The 21,701-nt window shown below is 38.4% G+C and overlaps 2 protein-coding genes and 1 long non-coding RNA gene across 13 annotated transcripts in view; 2 read left to right on the forward strand and 1 right to left on the reverse strand.

Moving 5' to 3' along the window:
- The window catches only part of LOC129748042 (uncharacterized), a 160,071-nt gene that overhangs the window by 21,099 nt on the left and 117,271 nt on the right, over positions 1-21,701 (forward strand). Inside the window, exons 3-4 of one of the 7 annotated variants that reach the window (XM_055742565.1) lie at positions 17,100-17,158; positions 17,232-17,582. The exons of 5 other annotated variants lie outside the window; for them this stretch is intronic. In XM_055742565.1, coding sequence (XP_055598540.1) covers positions 17,100-17,158; positions 17,232-17,248 — 76 coding nt within the window. In that variant the 3' untranslated portion in view covers positions 17,249-17,582. Of the gene's footprint in view, positions 1-17,099; positions 17,159-17,228; positions 17,583-21,701 lie in introns of those variants that run through there. One more of the 7 variants, XM_055742559.1, reaches the window with a different exon arrangement.
- LOC129748100 (uncharacterized) lies at positions 11,182-16,959 on the forward strand. Of its 5 annotated transcripts, none has more exons than XM_055742606.1 (3): positions 11,182-14,766; positions 14,830-15,612; positions 15,683-16,959. In XM_055742606.1, the coding sequence occupies exon 1, from the start codon at positions 12,549-12,551 to the stop codon at positions 13,935-13,937; it is 1,389 nt and encodes a 462-aa protein (XP_055598581.1). In that variant the 5' UTR covers positions 11,182-12,548; the 3' UTR covers positions 13,938-14,766; positions 14,830-15,612; positions 15,683-16,959. The 5 variants fall into 5 exon arrangements, with proteins under 5 accessions (XP_055598581.1, XP_055598561.1, XP_055598572.1 ...); XM_055742586.1 differs by having other exon boundaries at positions 14,830-15,380; positions 15,499-16,959; XM_055742597.1 differs by having other exon boundaries at positions 14,830-14,974; positions 15,110-16,959.
- Positions 16,981-19,240, reverse strand: LOC129748163 (uncharacterized). The gene is made up of 3 exons (XR_008737662.1): positions 18,938-19,240; positions 18,455-18,879; positions 16,981-18,391 (listed from the first exon to the last, which is right to left on the reverse strand). It is a non-coding gene; the product is annotated as an uncharacterized LOC129748163 (long non-coding RNA).

The following is a 21,701-nucleotide window of genomic DNA, read 5'->3' on the forward strand; positions in this document are numbered from 1 at the left end:
AAGGGCAAGAGACGGTGCCAACAGTGCACCAGAGTACATTCAAACTCAGAGGAGTTCGAAAACTGTAAAATTGGTGTTAAATGTTTACACTGCCGTGTAAACCATACAACAGCGGATCCGAATTGTCCAGAAAGAGCGCGTCAAAACAACATCCAGGCAATACTGGCTCGTACAAATCTAACAACGGTTGAAGTCATGGAACAGTTCCCAATCAAAACGCAAAATTATTATGAAGCATTGGTGGAATCTACTCAAGAACCGACACCGGCAGAGTCGTACGCGAGCATGACAGCAGGAAGATTCCAGCTACGAAATCCAGAGCGTGGAGCCATACGTCGAAAGCGGGAAGCAGAAAGGTCAAATTCACCTGTCTTCAATGGTAATGCAACTGTGTTGGATGCTAGAAAGCAAGCTGAAAAGAAAAATCATAACAATGGAGTGGCGTTGTTCAACAAATACAGAACTTCAGAGGCAGAACGATTCAAGGACAACCTAAGAAGGATGCAACAAAACAGAACAATCAACACACAGTCAACAGAAGCAACATCACCTACACCATCATCGAGCAAGTAGCAACGGCTGGGCGATGAGGCACAAAATCCACGAGAGAACTTTTCGACATTCGTAACAAAAATGATCGACAAAGGTAAGGTCAATGCTAATAGTTTGGAATTCATTCAAAATAAGCAAAGTAATTAAACTACAATAGAATTATGAGAATCTTACAATCCAATATACAAAGCTTAAGTAAAAACAAACAAGAAATACTTCGAGTTCTATCGGGTAATTTATATGAAATAGCTATACTCTCCGAAACATGGAGTAAGCCAGGAGAAGAGAACAATCGAGATTACAACATATCCGGATACCATCGAGTTCTAGTGTCTAGATATGACGGTTATGGTGGCGTTGGTCTATTCATAAGTCATTCCCTCAACTACATCAATCTTAACCTAACAGTCAATTCCGATCTCATCCAAATTGCCGCTATTAAGTTAACAAAGTTCGATCTAGTAGTGGCAACAATATATGTAGCTCCCCATATCAATAGAAACGAATTTGAATCATGCATACACTCCATCTTTCTCCAATTAAACCAATATACCAGAGTTATCGTAGGCGGAGACGTCAACTGTCACCACCCAGCTTGGGGTGATGATAAATCCGACATAAAGGGTACTATTCTTATAAGCGCTATAAATTGTTCTAACATGGTACTAGTGAACACGGGTGAAAAAACTTTTGTACCCCTAGAAGTAGGAAGAAGATCTACAGCTATTGATGTCTCGCTATGTTCTGCTAATTTGTTCAACGTAGTCCAATGGAAAATCCATCAACAGTCAATTGGTTGCAGCCAGCACTTATTGATAGAGATGGAGATTAAACTTACAAATGATAGGTCCAATGACGTTAGGGTTTTCACGAACTATCAAAAGATTTATGAGGATATTTCTACTCTAGATAGCCAAGAAATAACTGGATTAGACAGCCTTAAAACCAGAATCCAAGAATGCATAAAAATCAACAAGAAAAAAAGCAAGTACGTTCCGAAAATTTGGTGGGGGCAAAATGTTGAAGAGGCCTGGCAGAAAAAGTCAGAAGCTCTTAGAATTTTCAACTCCCAAAGTACTATACAAAATGCAATCATCGTTAAGAAAACAAGAGCTATTTTTATTCGCACTAAAAAAGAAGCGATGAAAAAGAGCATCGAAGACTTTGCTGCGAGCATTGACCCACAAATCAATTCCAAAACACTCTGGGAAAAAGTCAACAAAATAGCGGGAAATAACAAAAAAAGGAAAGTCACTAACCCCGTACATGAAGACGTCAATATGGCCGAAAGGTTTATGGACTTACACTTTGGCAGGAACGATATCGACTTCGACATTCCCCCGACTTACGGACGAACTTGTCAATACAACATTTTGAATACAGACTTATGGCACAAGATTCTGCTTCGGAAAAAAATAAATCGGCTCCATCAAGTGATCAAATTACTTATGGAATGCTGAAACACTTGAATCATTCGGTGAGAAATGTTATCATCGACGAGCTAAGTAAAATGTTCATATCGGGTTCACTAACATCCCAACTAAAGGAAATAAAAGTAATAGCGATTCCAAAGCACGGTAAGGATCAATCCATTATAGAAGGCAAACGTCCAATCTCGCTGGTCCCCACTCTTACGAAAGTCTTAAATAGCGCGGTACTAGAAAAAATACAAACTTACATAGACACATACAACTCTCTACCGGAAAACTCTTTCGGCTTTAGAAAAAACGTATCGACATCTACATGTGTTAATTTTCTGGTCAACGTAGTGAAAGAGAATAAAAGGAAAAATTACATCACGACAGCCGTATTTATCGATCTCGCAAACGCATTCAATGCGGTCAAGACAGAAATACTTGAAACCATCATGGGGAAAGCGCGATTTCCACAAGAATTGATAGTATGGGTTGGCTCCTTTTTGAGGAACAGAAGGTTGTCCATACAGGTTGGACAAACTAAAGTAACGCGAACCATCAGTAATGGATTGCCGCAGGGAGACGTATTATCTCCCACGCTTTTCAATATTTATACCTCTGGTCTACACCAGATACAAAAAGAAGATGTTACTCTCTTGCAATTCGCGGATGATTTTGCTCTCATAATAAGAGGGAAATCTTTCGAAGTAGTCCAGAGACGAACGCAAGATATGCTAAACGAATTCGTATCCAAAGCCAACAACTTGAACTTTGAAATTAACCCCACCAAAACTAAGATATTGCTTTTCCATGGAGGACGTCAAAACCTCGATATTAAAATAAATAATGCACCCGTAGAAATGGTCAGAAGTCATAAGTATTTAGGAATACACACAAGAAATGATTTACCGAACTCGGTAAAAATAAGATGTCAAATTGATACATTACCGAAAATTTTCGTATTACAGAACCGATTCTGTAAAATAAATTACCGAACTCGGTAATTTTCGTTTACTGTGTACGTAAGAAAAAATTTACAGCGTACGCACTTCAATTACCCTGATGTCTTAGCAGCTTTCGTGGTAATTCACGACTAATGCCGAAAGTAGTCGGTTGCTGTTGTTGGACAATGCTCGGTGCAACAGCAGCTGTAAAACGCGATATTTTCATCATTATTTCAACCGTTGGTAAAAGTCGAACAACACGCGGTACCGGAATTTAATTGAAAACATCCACACGCGCACACGTTCTTCCTGCTTTGCTTTTTCTAGAGCGCAAGCGGGATGCCACTAAAACATCGCGATTATTAGAGAGAGACAGTTGCGCTCAAAGCTGCCAGAAACAGACGCTTGAAATTTGACGTTTGTGTTGACAGCGACACTGGTTTACAGTTTTCGGTGTTTTATTACCGAAAATTTATGGCAAAGCGGTTTGTTTACATAAAAACAAACGAGTTTCGTTAAATAAAGAAATGATTTACCGAACTCGGTAAAAATAAGATGTCAAATTGATACATTACCGAAAATTTTCGTATTACAGAACCGATTCTGTAAAATAAATTACCGAACTCGGTAATTTTCGTTTACTGTGTACACAGTAAACGAAAATTACCGAGTTCGGTAATTTTTTTACCGAAATCCTAACATGTGGAAATCGTTAAACTGTTCGGTAATTTTTTCATGGCGGAGAAGTGACAGCTGTCAAATATTACAGATCTTTTTCGGTAAAAAATTATCGAAACTCGGCTGATTATATCTAAGATCATCTGTCAAATTATTGACAGTTGTTAACGTGACAGCTCGTTATATTACCGAACAACGGTGTTGTACAACCGAAATGCCTGTAATTATTACCGAAAGGCCGGTAATGTTTAACCGGAAAACTATAAAAGCTCGGTAGCATGTACCGAACAACCGGTAAGATTTACAGAAATTTCTTAATAAATTACCGAAAACCTGAAAATATTACCGAATTACCTGTAATTATTACCGAATTATCTAAAACTATTACCGAAATACCGTTATTTTTTTTACCGAAAAGCTGTAAAAGTCCGGTATTTTTCACCGACCGACCGGTAGAATTTACCGAAACACCTGTAACAATTACCGAAATGCCGGTAAATCTTCTCAAAATGCCGATTAATATTACCGGTATTTCGGTAACTATTACAGAAATATCGGGAACTTTAACCAAAAAACGGTAATTTTCAGCGAAATTTCTGTAATAATTACCGAAATACCGGTAATATTTACCGAAAACTGTAAAATTTTCGGTAATTTTTACCGAAACCCGTAAAATTTTCGGTAATTTCAGCTTATAATGCACAGCACATTACGCGAGATGATTCGAGTCTTCAGAAAACACTTCAATTGAGAAATTTCAATTCTGAAGAACATATATAAACCAGGCTCCGTCAAATCGATGTTTTCGCCTAAAACGAAAATGTCTTCTTGAAATTTTCGACTCGTGTCATTTCACTTCGAGCTTCATGGCGTCTGACAAGAAATAATACAAATCGAAAATTTCGTTTCAGAAGACATCTCCGCTTTATGCGAAAACATGAATTTGACATAGTCTCTAAGGTCCTAAGGTTTGTTCTTCAGAAGTGAAATTTTCTCGCTTGAAGTACCCGGTCAATAAAAAGAGTAGTAGGACCACTAGAAAGATTAGTAGGAATTCTACTTGCCGCCTACTAGCCATCCCATTGTTTTCTAGTGGAAAATGGCCCAACCGATACAGTAGAAATGAATTTTCCCGTTTCAAAACTGTCATCTCGTTGACGTCTGTCATTGTTTGATAGTATTGGTGGAAGGCATGTGCTTATGTGTGAGTGCAATGGAAAGTGTGAGTATATGTGTGGGTGAGCTCCAAGCCGATGTGGCATTGAGGATGTGTTAAATTAGGAAAAAAAATTCAAAAATTGTATGTTCTCTACACATTTTTTATTTTACAATAAATATTTACAATTTAATATTTGTACTTCACTTCACATTTCACACTAAAATTGAACTTTTTCTGACACTGAACTTTCTCAATTGGTCTTAACGAAATTGAACGTCGCCACCGGATCCTGTAGTTTTTCATTTTAGGTGCTGGCAAGTTATTTTCTGCCCGGCGCTGTCCCTGATGGCTGGAACGATTGCAGGAACGCACCGACGTGATGGTCAGAAAAATACCACGGAACCGGAAGGATTACTACCCCCGACAACAAATTGTTGACACAGACACGGCCACCCGACAACAAATTGATGATACAGGAATCGTCCCGTCCGCTAACGGGGGAAATCCAGAAACGACTAGACGATGGCTGCAATTAAAAATTAAATAAAATTAGTTTAAAACAAAAATTATTGCAAAATAACAAAACTTACCTGGTCGTCGGAGCTTGGACATAATTTTGCAGCACGCAGTTTTCGTATGCCTTATCCTCGTCCCTAGGAACCGGAGAGACCGATGTTACCTGGATTCCAACCGGCATTTCGTCGACCTCGATCCTCGCGAAACCTATAATAGAAAGAAAACAATATGAAGCAACTTTCTATACTTCTCAGAATTAAATATTTTACCTGTTCCAATCTCTAAATTAACAGCACTCGCCGGAGCTACGTGCAGCATAAACCCGTTCGGTCGCCATCTTGTTCAGAATGATTTGCTCTCGATGAGGCAGGGCAGCCAAGTATGCAGTTTCGAATGTAATGTTTCAATGTTAATCTTCATAAATGAATATTTCTCGCTATATTTTTTAAATCACAGTTTGCGTAGTTGTGTTAATCATCAACTACGACAAAAATTTATAATACAACTAATTCAACAGCAAACTTAAAAATGATTTAATAATTTTCGAAAAAAAATGATTTTTGTTAATATGTAAAGCGGTAAGATATTAGTGATGGATGATATTCATAAAAGATATTACATAAGTGCGCATTCGAAGTTTGTAAACTGTGATTGTGTGATAATGATTCTTTTTGATGTTTGTACTTAGTATCAAAATCCAACTTTGACTTGAATCTTTTTATATTTTAATTCATTTTCAGTACCTTTTTTTTTTGTTAATTCTTTATTTGAAACGGCTCATACCTTTAGGCTTTAAGGAGCCTGTGGAGTCCCGGGTCTAGACCTTATTAAGATCCAAATCCAGACTGCCGCACAACTGACTTGATTGCTTGCTACACTCTACAAAGGTCAGTTGTGCTATCGATTGCTAAACATCGTCGGTTGAGTTGGGCTCTCATATATTGTCTGCGTGGTCTGTATGGTGGGAGCGCAAAGACGATATATATCAAGATACCACATTCTCCCCGTTCTTAATAATTGCTTCGTTATTATTATCATCATATTATTTTTATATTGCCATGGGCTGAACCCGGCTCTTAACATTATACCGACGGCCATGGGCTAAAACCCGGCTAACTATCGGTTGCCATGGGCTGAAACCCGGCTTTTATTCTTCTACCGATGGCCATGGGCTAATACCCGGCTTACTATCGGTTGCCATGGGCTGAAACCCGGCTATTCATCCTTTACCGATGGCCATGGGCTAATACCCGGCTTACTATCGGTTGCCATGGGCTGAAACCCGGCTATTAATAATTCGACGGCCATGGGTTGAAACCCGGCTCACTATCGATTTAGTATTTACATTAATCTCAAATTAAAACACAAATTATAATCTCAAATTAAAACACAATTTTCCTCTCAAATTAAACACAATTTAACTCTCAAATAAACAACACAAATGCAAGGCTTAACCATTGCGGGCTGGTGGTTCTACCAAGCATATTAAAATCTCAAATTTATAACATATTCGCCTTATTAGGCGATCGAATCCCTCTGATGCCCTAATGGGCTGGCGGTTTGTTTTAAACCTATATTACTCTCAAATACAAAACACAATTGCCTTTTTCGGCGGTCGGATCCCTCTTTGCCCTAATGGGCAGTCGTACACCGCTAATGCCCTGGCGGGCGGTCGAATCCCTCTTGCCCATACGGCTTTGTATGACCAGTGCTGGGTTTCCCTGAAGCACTGGCCCATTCCTCCTTCCTCACTGAGGGGAAATGCAAAAAAACACACTGGCATGGATCGCCAATGTGGAGTCCCGGGTCTAGACCTTATTAAGATCCAAATCCAGACTGCCGCACAACTGACTTGATTGCTTGCTACACTCTACAAAGGTCAGTTGTGCTATCGATTGCTAAACATCGTCGGTTGAGTTGGGCTCTCATATATTGTCTGCGTGGTCTGTATGGTGGGAGCGCAAAGACGATATATATCAAGATACCACAGAGCCAAACTCTTTTTGTTTTTTTTAACAATAGTTTGCTTACTTCTAGTTCACTTTTTTTTTTAAAGAAAAGAAAATAGATAGGGAAATATGAAAATAAAAAGAATTATAGACGAAGATCAATAGCTTTAAGGAAAAGATATATTTCGAACATGTAGTCCAAGTCTATCACTGCCAGCACATCTTTTCAGTACCTTTTTCAATTTATGAAATTTGAATTCAAAAGTTTTTCGACGAGGAACTAAACAATTTCATACAAGTTTCAAATTTGATTCAACTAAAAGTTAAAAAAATTAAAAAAAAAACTAATTTAAACCGACTCAATATTAAATTTTATACAACATTCAAATTTGCTATAATTCGTTTAAAAATGTTACTGGAATCACTGCATCAAGCAGCCTTGATTTTTCTGAATCTGGCAATATGGCCGAAGTCAGCCATGTTTTCGCAATGAACAAGATGAACACCAGTGTTGTACATAGGGGCGATTCATCTTGTTTTGTATAATACAGGCATGAACTATCAAATTTATGCTAATATGTGGGACGCGATGGTTTGGCGCCAAAAAATATTTCACGCTCATCTAATTCTACCTCAATTGGACAGTTGCTACGCTGTGAATAATTCGTTCTACAGTTTATGGCAGAGTCTGGGTATCTTCTGGAGACTCGAGTCATTTAATGTTATGCGATGCCCATCCTTAGCTGAAATTACTGAACGTTTTCCAGGGTTCGGTAAAAATTCGCATTCACCTAGCAAAAAAGTAAATTATACCATTTTCTTATTCACCCACCAAAAACGTAAATGTTAACTGTTTTAGCTGGTTTTATCAATTGCATAGTATTTTTCTCGGAAAGGAAAAAACAAAATTCATTCAAATATGAACGTTTATTCGTATATAATTTGAATTGCCATTTTTTTCTTGTAATATATGGTTCACAAAGTATTTAAGTGAAATTGATGGAAATACAGCTTCCGGGATGGATGTAGAGTTTATGCAGGAAGCCTCGATAGAATTAGAGATGTGGCCAACGTTTTGAGATGAACTCAAGGCTACAAAGCGGTTTTGATCCGGATGAGCATAGTTTGTGAATACAATATCTACATCGACAAGAATAAGGTGCGGTTGATTGAAGGCATGTCATTGTCTTCTTTTTGGCCATTTTATCTTGGCGGATTTTATAAATATCTTTACTGGAACTGTGTTGAAACTCAACTACATAGATTAAACTTTTCCTGGACATGCATGAGACCTGCTTTTGATTAAAATGGTATCCATCATAACACCACCTTATTCGATAGACTATAGGTATTTTTCCACTTGATTTTTTGTTCCATCGTCAGTCTTTAGATTTCTGATTTATTGACGAAGAAACCAGAAGAAAGTTTATGAGGCTGACTTGTAAATTATTAATTAATTTATTAACTTTAAAATTACTTACTTGTTGGTTTTCGGTGTTACCGTATGATAATGGAAGCTGGAAAAATTATGGTCTGATTGAATACATGGGTTTGAAAAATTGCAATGGCTACACAGTAAACGAAAATTACCGAGTTCGGTAATTTTTTTACCGAAATCCTAACATGTGGAGTTCGTTAAACCGTTCGGTAATTTTTCTCATGGCAGAGAAGTGACAGCTGTCAAATATTACGGACCTTTTTCGGTAAAAAATACCGAAACTCGGCTGATCATGTCTAAGTTCATCTGTCAAAATATTGACAGTTGTCAACGTGACAGCTCGTTATATTACCGATCCACCGGTATTGTTGAACCGAAATGCCTGTAATTAACACCGAAAAGCCGGTAATGTTCAACCGAAAAGCAATAAAAGCTCAGTAATGTATACCGAACAACCAGTAGAGTTTACTGAAACACCTGTAGTTATTACCGAAATACCTTAAATTATTACCGAATACCTGTAATTATTTTTGAAATACTTGTAAATATTACCGAAATACCGTGTTTTTTTTTACCGAAAAGCTGTTAAAGTTCGGTAATATTCACCGAACAACCGGTAAATTTTACCGAAAGCCCGGAAGTTTTTACCGAAATTTTTGCAATTATTACCGAAATGCCGGTAATATTTACCGAAAATTGTAAAATTTTCGGTATGTTAATCAATTTATTGGTTTATCGGTGGACGTTATGTTCTTTTATTAAGAACATTCAAGATTATGAAAATTACAGATGTGTTTAAAATAAGCAGAGATCAAAAGACCTTGAAAATTAGCGAATATAATTTTATTTAGAGGCATTTTTCATCACACGTCATGAATTTGTTTAACACCGATCAACTATTTTGAAGTAAGGTTGTCAGAAAGAGTTAACCCCACCACCCCAAAGTAGTTGACAAAGTGTGGTTTACCCAGCAAGTGTAGCTTGCAGTGAGAACGAATGATCACATGTCATGATGAAAACGCTTCTGAATTAGTGATGCGCGAGCGCTCAAGAGCCGCTCATTTGAACCGGTTCTTCAAAAAGAACGAACGACCCGTGGCTCTTAAAAAAAGAGCCGCGGTTCAAAAATGAACCGTGACCCGCCGCTCAACACCGATTGAAATATTTAACCGCTACAATATGCAAGAGCGAAAAGTGGAGAGCCGTCCGTTCTTCGAATCAAACGAGTCACGGTTCGTTCGTTCTTTCCAAAAGAGCCGGTTCAAATAAACAGCTCTTGGTTGCTCTCCCATCACCAAACAAGCAACACAAACTGAAGAGCGGAGAACAGCAGAAATCCGTTCGTTCGCTCTCCCGAACCAAAAGAACCGAGGTGGGTGGTGGGTGGTTAAAAAAGAGCTACAGGACGGCTCGAAAAAAAACCGAACAGAGCATCCGAGCCGAGCCGTTTATTTGATCAAATTGAACGGCTCTCCCGTTCAGATTGTGAACCAGAGTTGAGCGAGTCGCGGTTCTTTTTTGAGCGGTTCTTTTTTGAGCGGTTTTTTTGAGCCGTTCTTTTTCGAGCCGTTCTTTTGCGAGCCGTTTTTCGACTCTTTTTTGAACCACCACCCAGCACGGTTCCTTTGGTTCGAGAGAACGATCGAACGGCTTTCTGCTGTTCTTCGCTCCTCAGTCTATGTTACCTGTGATTTGATGGGCGAAGAACCAAAAGCTGCTAATTCGAAGCAAAAGCAGATCAACACAGGGATGCGCTGGATTCTTTGATTTTCAGCCATGTCTCGTGTTCCGTATACGTATTCGTATACAAAACTAACAAAATTCAGACACTCGAAAAATGTGAGCCTATAATGTAATTTTAACTTTAATTTGGATAATGTGAGAAAGCTGCTAAAGTGTGCTAGAGATAAATGAACGAAAATTGAGGACTCCAGCGGACATGTTTCTGTGTAATTGAACATGTTTTTTATAACATTAAACATTAATCCCGAGTTTATATTCGTAGTAGAAGTTTAATACGTAATGTTGCTTTGAATTTAGCACTTTAAAAAAAAGTTATTTATAATTTTCATTAAAATGCTAGATATTTAAAAATATTAATTACAATTTCATAATATTTATTCAATGTTCAAAAATATTTATGGAGTGAGTATGTTTACGTGGACATGACTCAAACTCCTACCCCCCTCTACATGGAAATTTCCAAATCAACCCCACACACCCCCCCCCCCCCCCCCACCCCCTTCCCTTAGGTTGACCACGTGGTATGTGAACGGCTCAAGTGTGACACGGTTCATTTTTGAGCCGTTCAAATGAACCGGCTCATTGAATTGAGCGAACGGCTCTGAGCCGCTCATTGAAATGAGCCGTTTTGCCCACCTCTATTCTGAATAAAATTCTACTCGATCATTTTCAAGGTCTTTTGATTTCTTCTAATTTTAAACACATCTGTAATTTTCATAATCTTGAATGTTCCTAATAAAAGAATATAACTTTCATCGATATGGCCAATAAATTGATTAACATAACCGAAAATATTATAGTTTTCGGTAAACGTTACCAGTATTTCGATAATAATTACAAAAATTCCGGTAAAAGGTATTTGGAGTTTATATAAAACAACTAAACTTATATGGTTATATTTCTGAATAAACATTTGCCTTTATTAATGATGTGTATGATAATCCATGTTGCGGCCGCCACTATATTAATTTCCATTCCGGTAGTAGTGTCGTTCTGCTCTGGAAGAAACGGAAATGCAAGTAAAAAAAAGGGAAAAAGGCGCGGATGTTCGGTGATTGGGACATTCCAGCTGCTGTGCACTTTTGCTCCAGCTGGACGAATCCTATTGCAGCAAGTGTGACGACTTTGCTAATTTTAGTGAGGGTGATGGGGCACCATTAACTATTTCATACTCACCATCAATTTGACGCTAAAATAAACAAATTCACAAACAATTCCACGCACTCGAACCGACGAACATGGCGACCTTTGCTTACAAAATTATTTGGCGGACGGCTTCTCAAGCACACGGTTGCAAAAGCGAGAAGAGGAATGAGAAATACTGCCATCGAATTTTGACGTTTGTCTTGAAAGAGACGATATTTTCAGTTTTACTTTACAGTTTTCGGCGTTTTTTACCGAAAATATATTGCAAAATGATTTGTTTACATATAAATTATCGAGCTTCGGTAATTCTAGATATGAATTAATGAAGATCTGTAAAAATAGACGTCAGTTTATTGAATTACCGAAAATTTTCGAATTACAGAACTGTTTCTGTAAAATAAATTACCGAACTCGGTAATTTTCCTTTACTGTGTATACTTACAAAACAACATTAAGTTGAAAACAATTAGTACTGCCAGAAATTTACGTTGTAGTTTTCACAACTGCAATACACGTTTTGTTTTTGCTCGCAACTGCTCAAACGACTGCTTGCTGCTAGACATCCCGCTCGCGTTCTTGGAAAAGAAAATAAAAAAACGAGATGGCTGGCCGGCCGGACAGATATTTGTTGCTTTTCTTTGGCGGAAGCGAGATGCAATAGTTTATCACGGCTGTGAGAGTGAGACGAGGTTTGACGTTGGTTTTGACAGCGGCACATGACGGCAGGAATGTTTTACAGATTTTTTCGGCGTTTTTTTACCGAAAAATGATGACAAACCGATTTGTTTACACAAAATAAACGAGCTTCGTAAAATCAAGAATCGATTCACCGAACTCGGTAAAAATAAGATGTCAAATTGATCAATTACCGAAAATTTTCGAATTACAGAACTGGTTCTGTAAAATAAATTACCGAATTCGGTAATTTTCATTTACTGTGTAGATCGCAGGTTAGGTTTTGGGAGTCATGTCAAGCAAACTCAGAAAAAAATACAAGAAAGAATTCAAATGATGAAAATTATTAGTGGCATCCGTGGAGGAGGACACCCTACAACAATGGCAATAATATTCAATGCACTCCTTCGTAGTTCAGCTGAATACGGAGCTTCTATAGTTGGTAATGCGAGCAAGACAAACAAAGAGAAATTACAAATCACTCTTAACGATGCTATGCGTCGAGCTACGGGCTGTAGTAGGACTACACCCAGAAACACACTGCTGGCCATTGCTGCTCAAGAGCCGTGGCAATTCAGAAGTGACTATGTAACATGTAAAGAAACGGCTAGAGTGGTACATTACAGAAATCCAGTCTATAAACAACTAAGAAAAGTTACTGAAACCCAAAGTGACTCCAGAAAACTCAGCTACATGGAGAAATTGTACTCAGAACACCAAGAAATTTTTAATAACATTAGTCCTATGGTTAGAACGACAATTACGGATGTACACATAGCTACGGGAATAGGAATTCGTTGCACGAAGGCAAATACAAATCCTCGTGTGCTGAAACAAGCTGTTCTAGGTATCCTCAGCAGCCAATACATTCATTCTCATCGAGTATATACCGATGCTTCCAAAATGGGCGAAAGATGCGGAATTGGAATATACTTAGAATCAACTAAACGTAAAATCGCTTTGACTCTCAACACAGAAACATGCATCATGACTGCAGAGCTGATAGCAATTTATACCGCAACCCAGGAAATAAAACAATCTCAGATGAGCAAATCCGTGATAATTACGGACTCGCTATCATCGTGCACATTGCTTCAGAACAATCTCAATCTGACGAACCGCAGCAAGATAATAGACGATATACTGAAAGCTTGCAAGGAACTGAACATACAGATCCAGTGGATCCCCAGTCATATTGACATTCTGGGAAATGACATAGCAGACGAATTAGCTAAGATGGGAGCTGAATCAAATGACATAGACAAATTGTTCAATACAATTTTGCTGAGAGATTCCTACCTATACTTCAAAAAAATCAAACAAGCGCGAACAAACTCTTGGTACAAAAAGTATGAAGAAGAAAACGCGAAAGGACTCAAGTTCTACAACATACAATCAGAATTTTGTGAAAAACCATGGTATCATAAATTAGGATTGACTAATTCCACAACTCGAACCATCAACCGATTAATGGCAGGACACGATTACAGCAAATACTGGCTACATAAAATGAAACTAGTAGATGACCCATTTTGTGAAATCTGTGACCAGCTTGAAACCGCCGAACACATAATCCTCCACTGCAACCGATACAACGATATTCGATCGAAATTTAGCTTTGTCCATAAATTCCAATCTATTGTAGACCTACTTAAGACAAAAAACACTTTGCACTTTGAAGAAATTATTGAATTCCTAAAACAATCTAAAATGAAATTATAAAGAAACTATTAGCATCAAATACCTACCTATACCTTTGAAAAAGAAAATACCGCTACGACCCCAACACAACAAGTCACCTTGAGAAAACCGATGGATATATGGTCACCGTTACCAATCCAACAGTGGAAAATGATCGAGTTTTCCACAAGTAGACGAAGAAGAAGAAGAAGAAGATATTAATATGATCACATATGATGTAGTCGGTAATTGCAATTATGCGGTGCTCTTTAAGGATCGATCTAGCCGGATTTCTTTTCCAACGCTACGGAAACTCTCCGGTGATGAAAATTTCGACAGCCAACGGGGTACTGTGTACACACAAAACTTTCGAGGCTCCACTTAGCAAAAATTAGCTGTTACTTTCCGTTAGCAAAAATTTTTTTTTACTCTCGAGTTAGCACTTTCCCAAATTGTCATGACTTTTGCTCAATTTGAGTAAAAAAAAACCCATTGCTACTGAATTCAGTATTTACAGTAGCATGGACTCAAACTATCAGGTGCTTTTAGTCTGAGCTCGAACCACGGTCGTTTTTGTTTTGTTTTCTTTTCTGGACTCCAATGCATTTCATTTTGCCGGTCGCGATTTTGGAGCGGAAAATATTGTTATTCGTGTTTTTTGAAGGTTCAAATTGTGTCCGGGTCCGATAAGTTGCGACTCCCAACGGTTTTGGCGACTTTTAAAAGTTTGATAGGTGTAGCCACCAGGATTCCTCGAGTGGCTCAACTTCCTGTGGTTAACCAGCAGTGCCGGATGTGCTATTTCGCCAGACTTCCGGAAGCGGTGTTCCGCTTCAGAAAAGTTTTAGGAAAAGCCCTAGAGAGTTTTCATGTAAGTTTTTAGTGCATTAGTAGTAGATGAAAATTTTACTATTAACTGTTTGTTTTTCTTTAGAAAAGTATCAGCAAAAGGAACTGCACCAGGGAATATTATAATGGAATGGAAGTGGCATCCAGTATCCCTCCTGCGCAAATGTCATCGAGTGGGGTTCTTGCAGGCGAAAAACACAGAGCTGCCCGAATGAGGAAGGATTTTCTCGGTAAGTGTATTCTAGTTGAAAGAATGTAAAGTAAAAGTTCTGAAAAAAGTCTGAAAATTAGACATGTACATATTTTTCTTTCAAACTAATTTTAAAATATTGAAATAAATAAAAAAAAATATTTCAAACTTCCAGGCTTGATAGCTGTTATCCTTGTAAGTTGGCTCAATGTCATCCTTATCCAGATCGGCAGCAGGGATCCGGATTTAACATTTTAGCCCCTTGGTTGAACCTTGCCAAATGAAGTTCAATGACAGGAGATTTTTTTTTTCAAATTGCACGATGATGAGCTGCTTGGCCTGGCAAACTAACTGTTGGAACATTGTCCCACCCGTGGGGGGCCAAAATATGTGCATTTATTGAGGATTATGGTTAAGCTTCCTAGTTATGAAGTGAAAACTGAAAGGTATGGTTTTTTCACAAATTTCTTATTTTTTCATATACTTTTAGAGAAATAAGTCCGTATAATATTAATTACATATGTATATAAAATTTTAAAGGAACTTGATTATTTTGTTTTTCAGGTTTTGGCGATGCTGATATTTCCAAGATCATATAGTGATGATCAAAATGATACTGAAAGGCTTGGAAGCGCGATGTTGGAGGAAGTTGAACAACTTGCAAAGTTGGACTTATTGGTAATTAACTATTTCAACACATGATTATGTTTTATAATCTGATTGAACTTCATTTTATTTTTTTTTCCAGGAATTCATCTGTCATCAACCGGCTAGCTTGACAATTCTTATAACACTCTTACAAGATGATGGGCGGCAATAAAACTTCCAAAGAAAAAAGATTTTATTCGCGACTGATATCCAAAATAAAACAGGAAATTGATAAGAACCAATCCTCAATAATTTTTTTCATTAGAAATAGAAAACCCATAAATTTAATATAATGAATCTTTAATTTTACTCAAATTCTAGCAAACGTGAGAAAAATAAATTTTGCTAAAATTTAAGCAAACAAAGGGTTTTGTTTGCTTGAAAATTAGTAAACATTCAGTCAGGACACATTTTGCTATTTTGCTAAAAGTTTAGTAAAAAAAATTTGCTAAATTGATTGCTAAGTTTTTAGCTGGTCAAATTTGAGCAAAATTTTGCTAATTTTCGGCCTCAGAAATTTTGTGTGTAGGCAGTTTTTGATGCTGCGTTCCCGCATGGAACAGTATCATACAATAACGATCCTCATTATCTTCTACCCAAGACACCCAAAAGATTCCCCTTATAGTTTTCGGATTATTAATGAACGATTAGACTAATCGTTTTTTCATCAAATGGAATCGTTTAGACACAAATAACGATACAGGGAACGGGTTGTTAAGTAAAAAAACGATTCATTTTTTTGCTTTTTTCTAGAGAGATTTTTCTAGAAAATTTAGCAAAATGATAGATGTAATCGTTGTTAAATCATCCATTTCAACTTTTAAGAACGATACTATGTATCTTTCAAAGATCTTTTTACGATTTGTAGAGCAAAATAAATCGATTTGTGTTAAAATTAATTAAATTTTATTTCATTTCTTAAAGAATGGCGTTTGATAATCACATTATTTCACCGTGGCAGGCCCTTTTTTCGCAGGTCCTAATTCTGCGCATTTTGTTATACTAAAATATTTTGCTGGATTTGATACAGAAAAACCCGAATAGCAAAGACCATGGTATTAATATAACAGAACTGTGATTTTCAATTTCACAATAAACTTCATCCTTATTTCAAGATCCTTAACAACCTCCTTAAATTTTGAAACTACCATGGTTTTTAAAGTTACTGCGAAATGTATTGTTAATCCATAATGTTCCACAGTTGTCGAATGTGTCAGAAACAAGGGTATCACAGCGATTATCTTATGATTTTTGTTGTTACAGTGAACTTTATGGTAAAAAGATATTCCAAACCATTCGAATATTGGTAAACTTTTGCTTTTTTAACCTATTTCCTATTTTTCGTGTAATCGTTTCTCGGCCTGACGGCTAAAATAAATTTATCATGTACAGATTTATTGTTTACGCGCCATTATCCGGACAGTGGTCGACAATTTTATAGGAAACAAAAATTCTTACGGTGAGATCTTTCTAAAACTCATTTCGCCTTTTTTAGTTACTATTTTTATTTTTTTTAGGAGCAAAAAGTCGGTACAGCGTGCGAGAATAGGACGTTCGGATGGAGTCGATTTCTCTGGTGAGTACTTTTAGTGTACATATTAGAGTAAAAAACTTATCGGAAATTGTTTTTTTTTTTAATTTTTCAGAAGCAGACGCAAATAGCTGACATCGGTCGCTCAGGCTTCAAACGTAGGCCGTATAAAATGGCTCAATTGGACCACATACACACATTTGGGACCTGCTGCTGGAAGATATGCTGGAGCCGTCTCGGGAGAATGAGGAGGAGGAGGCTCACCGAGGCGTCGGAACAAAGTGCCGATGGTTGAAAGTGACACAGTGAGTGTATCACAGTATGTTTAAAAAAAATCAAAGCCTTATTAATAAATAGTTAGATAATAGCCAGAAAAATAGTTTATTTATTATAATAGTTTTGGAAAGAAAATAAAAAAAAACTATTTCACCATGAAATTTCACGGTCACGAGGGATTCTAAAAACTGTGAATAAACATTGATGTTCATCATCGTCAGAACGATGTAAATTCAACATAAAACGATGAATTTTACAGTTTCCTTGAGGAAAATTGGAAGCTGAAATAACCATTCACTTCATATTTTTGCAATTTGAAATGTATGGAAAAAAGTTGATTTTTTCATTGTTAAGTTGCTTAACAACCCCCTTTTTTCATGGTAAATTTTGCTAAAACCATAAATTTCACTGTCGAAAAATATGAATTTCACAGTACATTCAAGGTTTCATGTACCATGATTCGCATAGTTTCAATTATATAATTCACGGTTGCGTGAAAATGAAATTCATGATCTTTTCACAATGTTTTTCTATTCGGGAAGTAAATCAATCTAAATTCTTTTAGACTACATTATTTCAATTTTAAGGTAAATTTATATATGGTTTACTATTATTATTATTATAAAAATATACTAATTTAGATCTTCTAAAACCCTGACGGAAAACAGATCTTATTGATTCTTTAGTAATCCTAAGTAGTACCTCTAATGAAATGAATACACTCATGGAACTTAGCTAGCTGCGTTAAGATCTCCTTTTTCCGCTTGTGATTTTCCACTGATTAAAATATTGGCTCCTCCGGTACTGTGATCCGAGGTGCAAAGAAATACTCCGAGCCATTCTGCTTTCAATACCGAAAAATTTCCCTTCCGGACCACCACAATTTGAATTAAATCCTAGTTTCCTGCTCGTCTTTTTGGTGATACCGAAGTTTGTGATCGTTTTTACCAACAAACCAGCAGATGCCACTTATTGCAAAATTTTGTGTTAAGAGATCCGGCACTGTATGAAATACAAACAATATAAGGGGATTCGAAAGAAATTGAAATAAAGCTAGATACTTACAGCAAGGGAGTTCTTTTTGCAGTATACTGGGTGGATTCCGTTCATTAGCCATGTTTCATTGTGACCGCCGTCTGAGCCACTTCCGGGCCTAGTGCACTTCCGCCGTGAAAAAACTGTACCAGCCTAAACTGACCGCTGCTGCTGCTGATAAGCTGGTTCGTTTCTCGTGATGATAATGGGAATGGTGGCTGCTGCTGTGGTGTTTGTCCCATCCTGCAACCTCCGGAATGTTGTGATTGGTGGTGAGGTCGCAAACATAATTGAGGAACTGGACGACCGATGATGTTCCGCCAAAGTACTACTGCTGCTGTTGATGTGAATGTAGGTTGCTTCTGCATAGGTTCACATTGTTTGGCGCTGGAACTGGTTCGACCTCGGCGTTTGTCCGGCTGGATGCTGGAGTTTTTTCACGTATTTACTGCTAGCTGTACGGGGGGTAGAAAAAATAAAATCATCACTATAAAAAACAGTTTTTTAACTTACCTTCACTTTTGCGATGTTGTCGGCCTCGATGCGCTTAGTTTTTAGTACTTTCAAGAATATTTTACGGGGTTTCTGGTCAAATTTGAGGGTTTTTCCAAAACTTTAACGGCATGCGGTGTTTTTTTTACGAGACTTGACAGCAGCAGCGAAGACACGCTACATTTAGGAGCGCGAAATTTCTTTTTTTTTTATCATTAATCGTATCTTTTGAGAATCCTTTTTATCATTCCTAGCAAAGGCACCATAAGCAAAGTCGCAAAACGAATCGTGACGATTAATGTAATCAGAACCAAATAATCAAGGCGATTCAGTGTACGGTATTTGATTATGCGGATTGCTCGAAGAACTGTCTTTTGGTGACCTCCCATCATTAACATGTGGTATGATTGAGACGGAACGCAACATCAGGATAGCGGCAGGCCTGGCAAAGTAGGATCAACTTTTCCACCATGATTTCGAAAGCCCTTGAACCTACGGAAGTTGCAAACAATTAACATACCGCAATTGAACGATGCAATCCCGAATACGAAAATATTGTTACATAACGGTTCCTGTAGTAGTTATAAAACGATTAGAGACAGTGTAAAAAAAACGTTTAGAAAATGATATCTGAAACAATAAAAAACATTGCACTTATCTTGAATTCCAAAACGACGGTCTGTTGAATATGGCGTTAAGTTATGTTACTGTTTAAAACTATTAAAACCTATATATGGAGACACTGTTCTAGGAACAGTTAGGGTATGGTTTATAAAACGCTTATGAATAACGTTTTCAGCGCATTGAACTGTTTCTAGAATGAACATGTTTAGGCATATTTTAAACGATTTACCAAACCGTTAATCGAACTGTTACGGAAATCGGTGTACGAACCGTTTTAACTAAGATTTCTGTTTTTTGATGGCCTCATATAACATACAGAAAAAATCTATAAGATATTACCGTAAAACTGCTGAGAGGCGATAACCTCAAAGCTTTTTTCTACCCTTACCCCTACCTACCTACCTACCTACCTAAGGGTCCAGCGCCGATTGACCGGCGCATAGGGCTGAGATAAAAGATCTCCACTGCTGGCGATCCGGAGCCAGCGTCTTCACTTGCTGCCAGCCAAGGTTCTTGTCAACTGTGCGGATTTCAGCGGCTAGACTTCGCCGCCACGAGCTTTTGGGCCTGCCTCTTCTTCGATGCCCATCTGGATTCCAGTCAAGCGCCTCTCTGCAAATCTCGTTTTCATCTCTTCGCAGCGTGTGCCCAATCCATCTCCACTTACGTTCTCGAATCTCGATTTTTAGCGCCTTTTGATGACACCGGCGATGAAGTTCAACGTTTGAGATCCAGTTGCCAGGCCACCAAGCGCGGATGATGTTCCGCAGGCAGCGATTCACAAAAACTTGCAGTTTTCGCGTCGTCACCGCATATGTGCACCAAGTTTCACACCCGTACAGCAATACGGATTTGACGTTTGAGTTGAAGATTCGGATCTTAGTTCGTAGAGAGATCTGGCGTGACCGCCAGATGTTTCGGAGACTCGCAAACGCAAATCGGGCTTTTCTGATCCGGGTTTCGATGTCCTTCTTGGTACCACCATCAGGCGTAATCTGGCTACCAAGATACTGGAAGCACTCCACTGTCTCAACCTGTTGTCCAGCTACCACGAAATTGGAACGATTTCCTGTATTGATTTCCATCGACTTGGTCTTTCCGACATTGATTTTGAGACCTGCTGCCTTGGAGCTTTCGGTGAGGTCATCGAGTTTGCTCTGCATGTCTTGTTGTGTTTGGGCGAGCAAAACAATATCGTCTGCCAGGTCAAGGTCGTTCAGTTGCTCCATGGTTGAAGGATTCCACGGCAATCCTCGGTTTGGTCTACAGTCAATCGATCCAGTCAAGATCTCATCCATTACGATGAGAAAAAGTAGCGGTGATAAAATACATCCTTGTCTCACTCCAGCAGTTACCGGGATTGGTTCGGACAAGACACCGTCGTGCAAGACCTTGCACGAAAATGCCTCGTACTGTGCTTCGATGAGATGGACTAGTTTCTCTGGGACCCCTCTTCGTCTAAGAGCAGCCCAGATGTTTTCGTGGTTCAGTCGGTCAAATGCTTTTTCGAAATCAACGAACACCAGCAGAAGAGAGTCCTGGAATTCGTTGATTTGTTCCAGTATTATTCGCAGCGTTGTGATGTGGTCCACACATGATCGTCCGGATCGGAATCCAGCTTGTTGCCGTCGGAGTGTAGCGTCGATTTTCTCCTGGATCCTGTTCAGGATCACTTTGCAGAGTACTTTGAGGGTTGTACAGATCAAAGTTATGCCACGCCAGTTACCGCACTCTGTTAGGTCTCCTTTCTTTGGGACCTTTACGAGGATACCCTGCATCCAGTCGGCCGGGAATGTTGCAGTATCCCAAATGTCAGCGAAAAGACGGTGCAACATTTGTGCTGACAAGGCAGGGTCGGCTTTGAGCATTTCAGCAGGAATGCAATCGATTCCAGGCGCTTTGTTGGATTTCATGTTCTTGATTGCCGCTTCTATTTCAGCCAGCGAGGGCGCTTCCGAGTTGACGCCATTAATGCGACTTACTGTGGGCGCCTCGAGCTGCGGGTTCTGTTGGCCATTGCTATTTGTAACTCGGAAAAGTTGATCAAAATGCTCAGTCCAACGCTTGAGCTGATCTGTTCGATCTGTCAGCAGCTGACCTGCTCGGTTTTTCAGCGGCATTCCTGCATTAGTCCTTGCACCACTAAGGCGGCGAGAAATAT

Source organism: Uranotaenia lowii, chromosome 1, assembly GCF_029784155.1.
Source record: "Uranotaenia lowii strain MFRU-FL chromosome 1, ASM2978415v1, whole genome shotgun sequence".
NCBI classification, from domain to species: Eukaryota; Metazoa; Arthropoda; class Insecta; order Diptera; family Culicidae; genus Uranotaenia; species Uranotaenia lowii.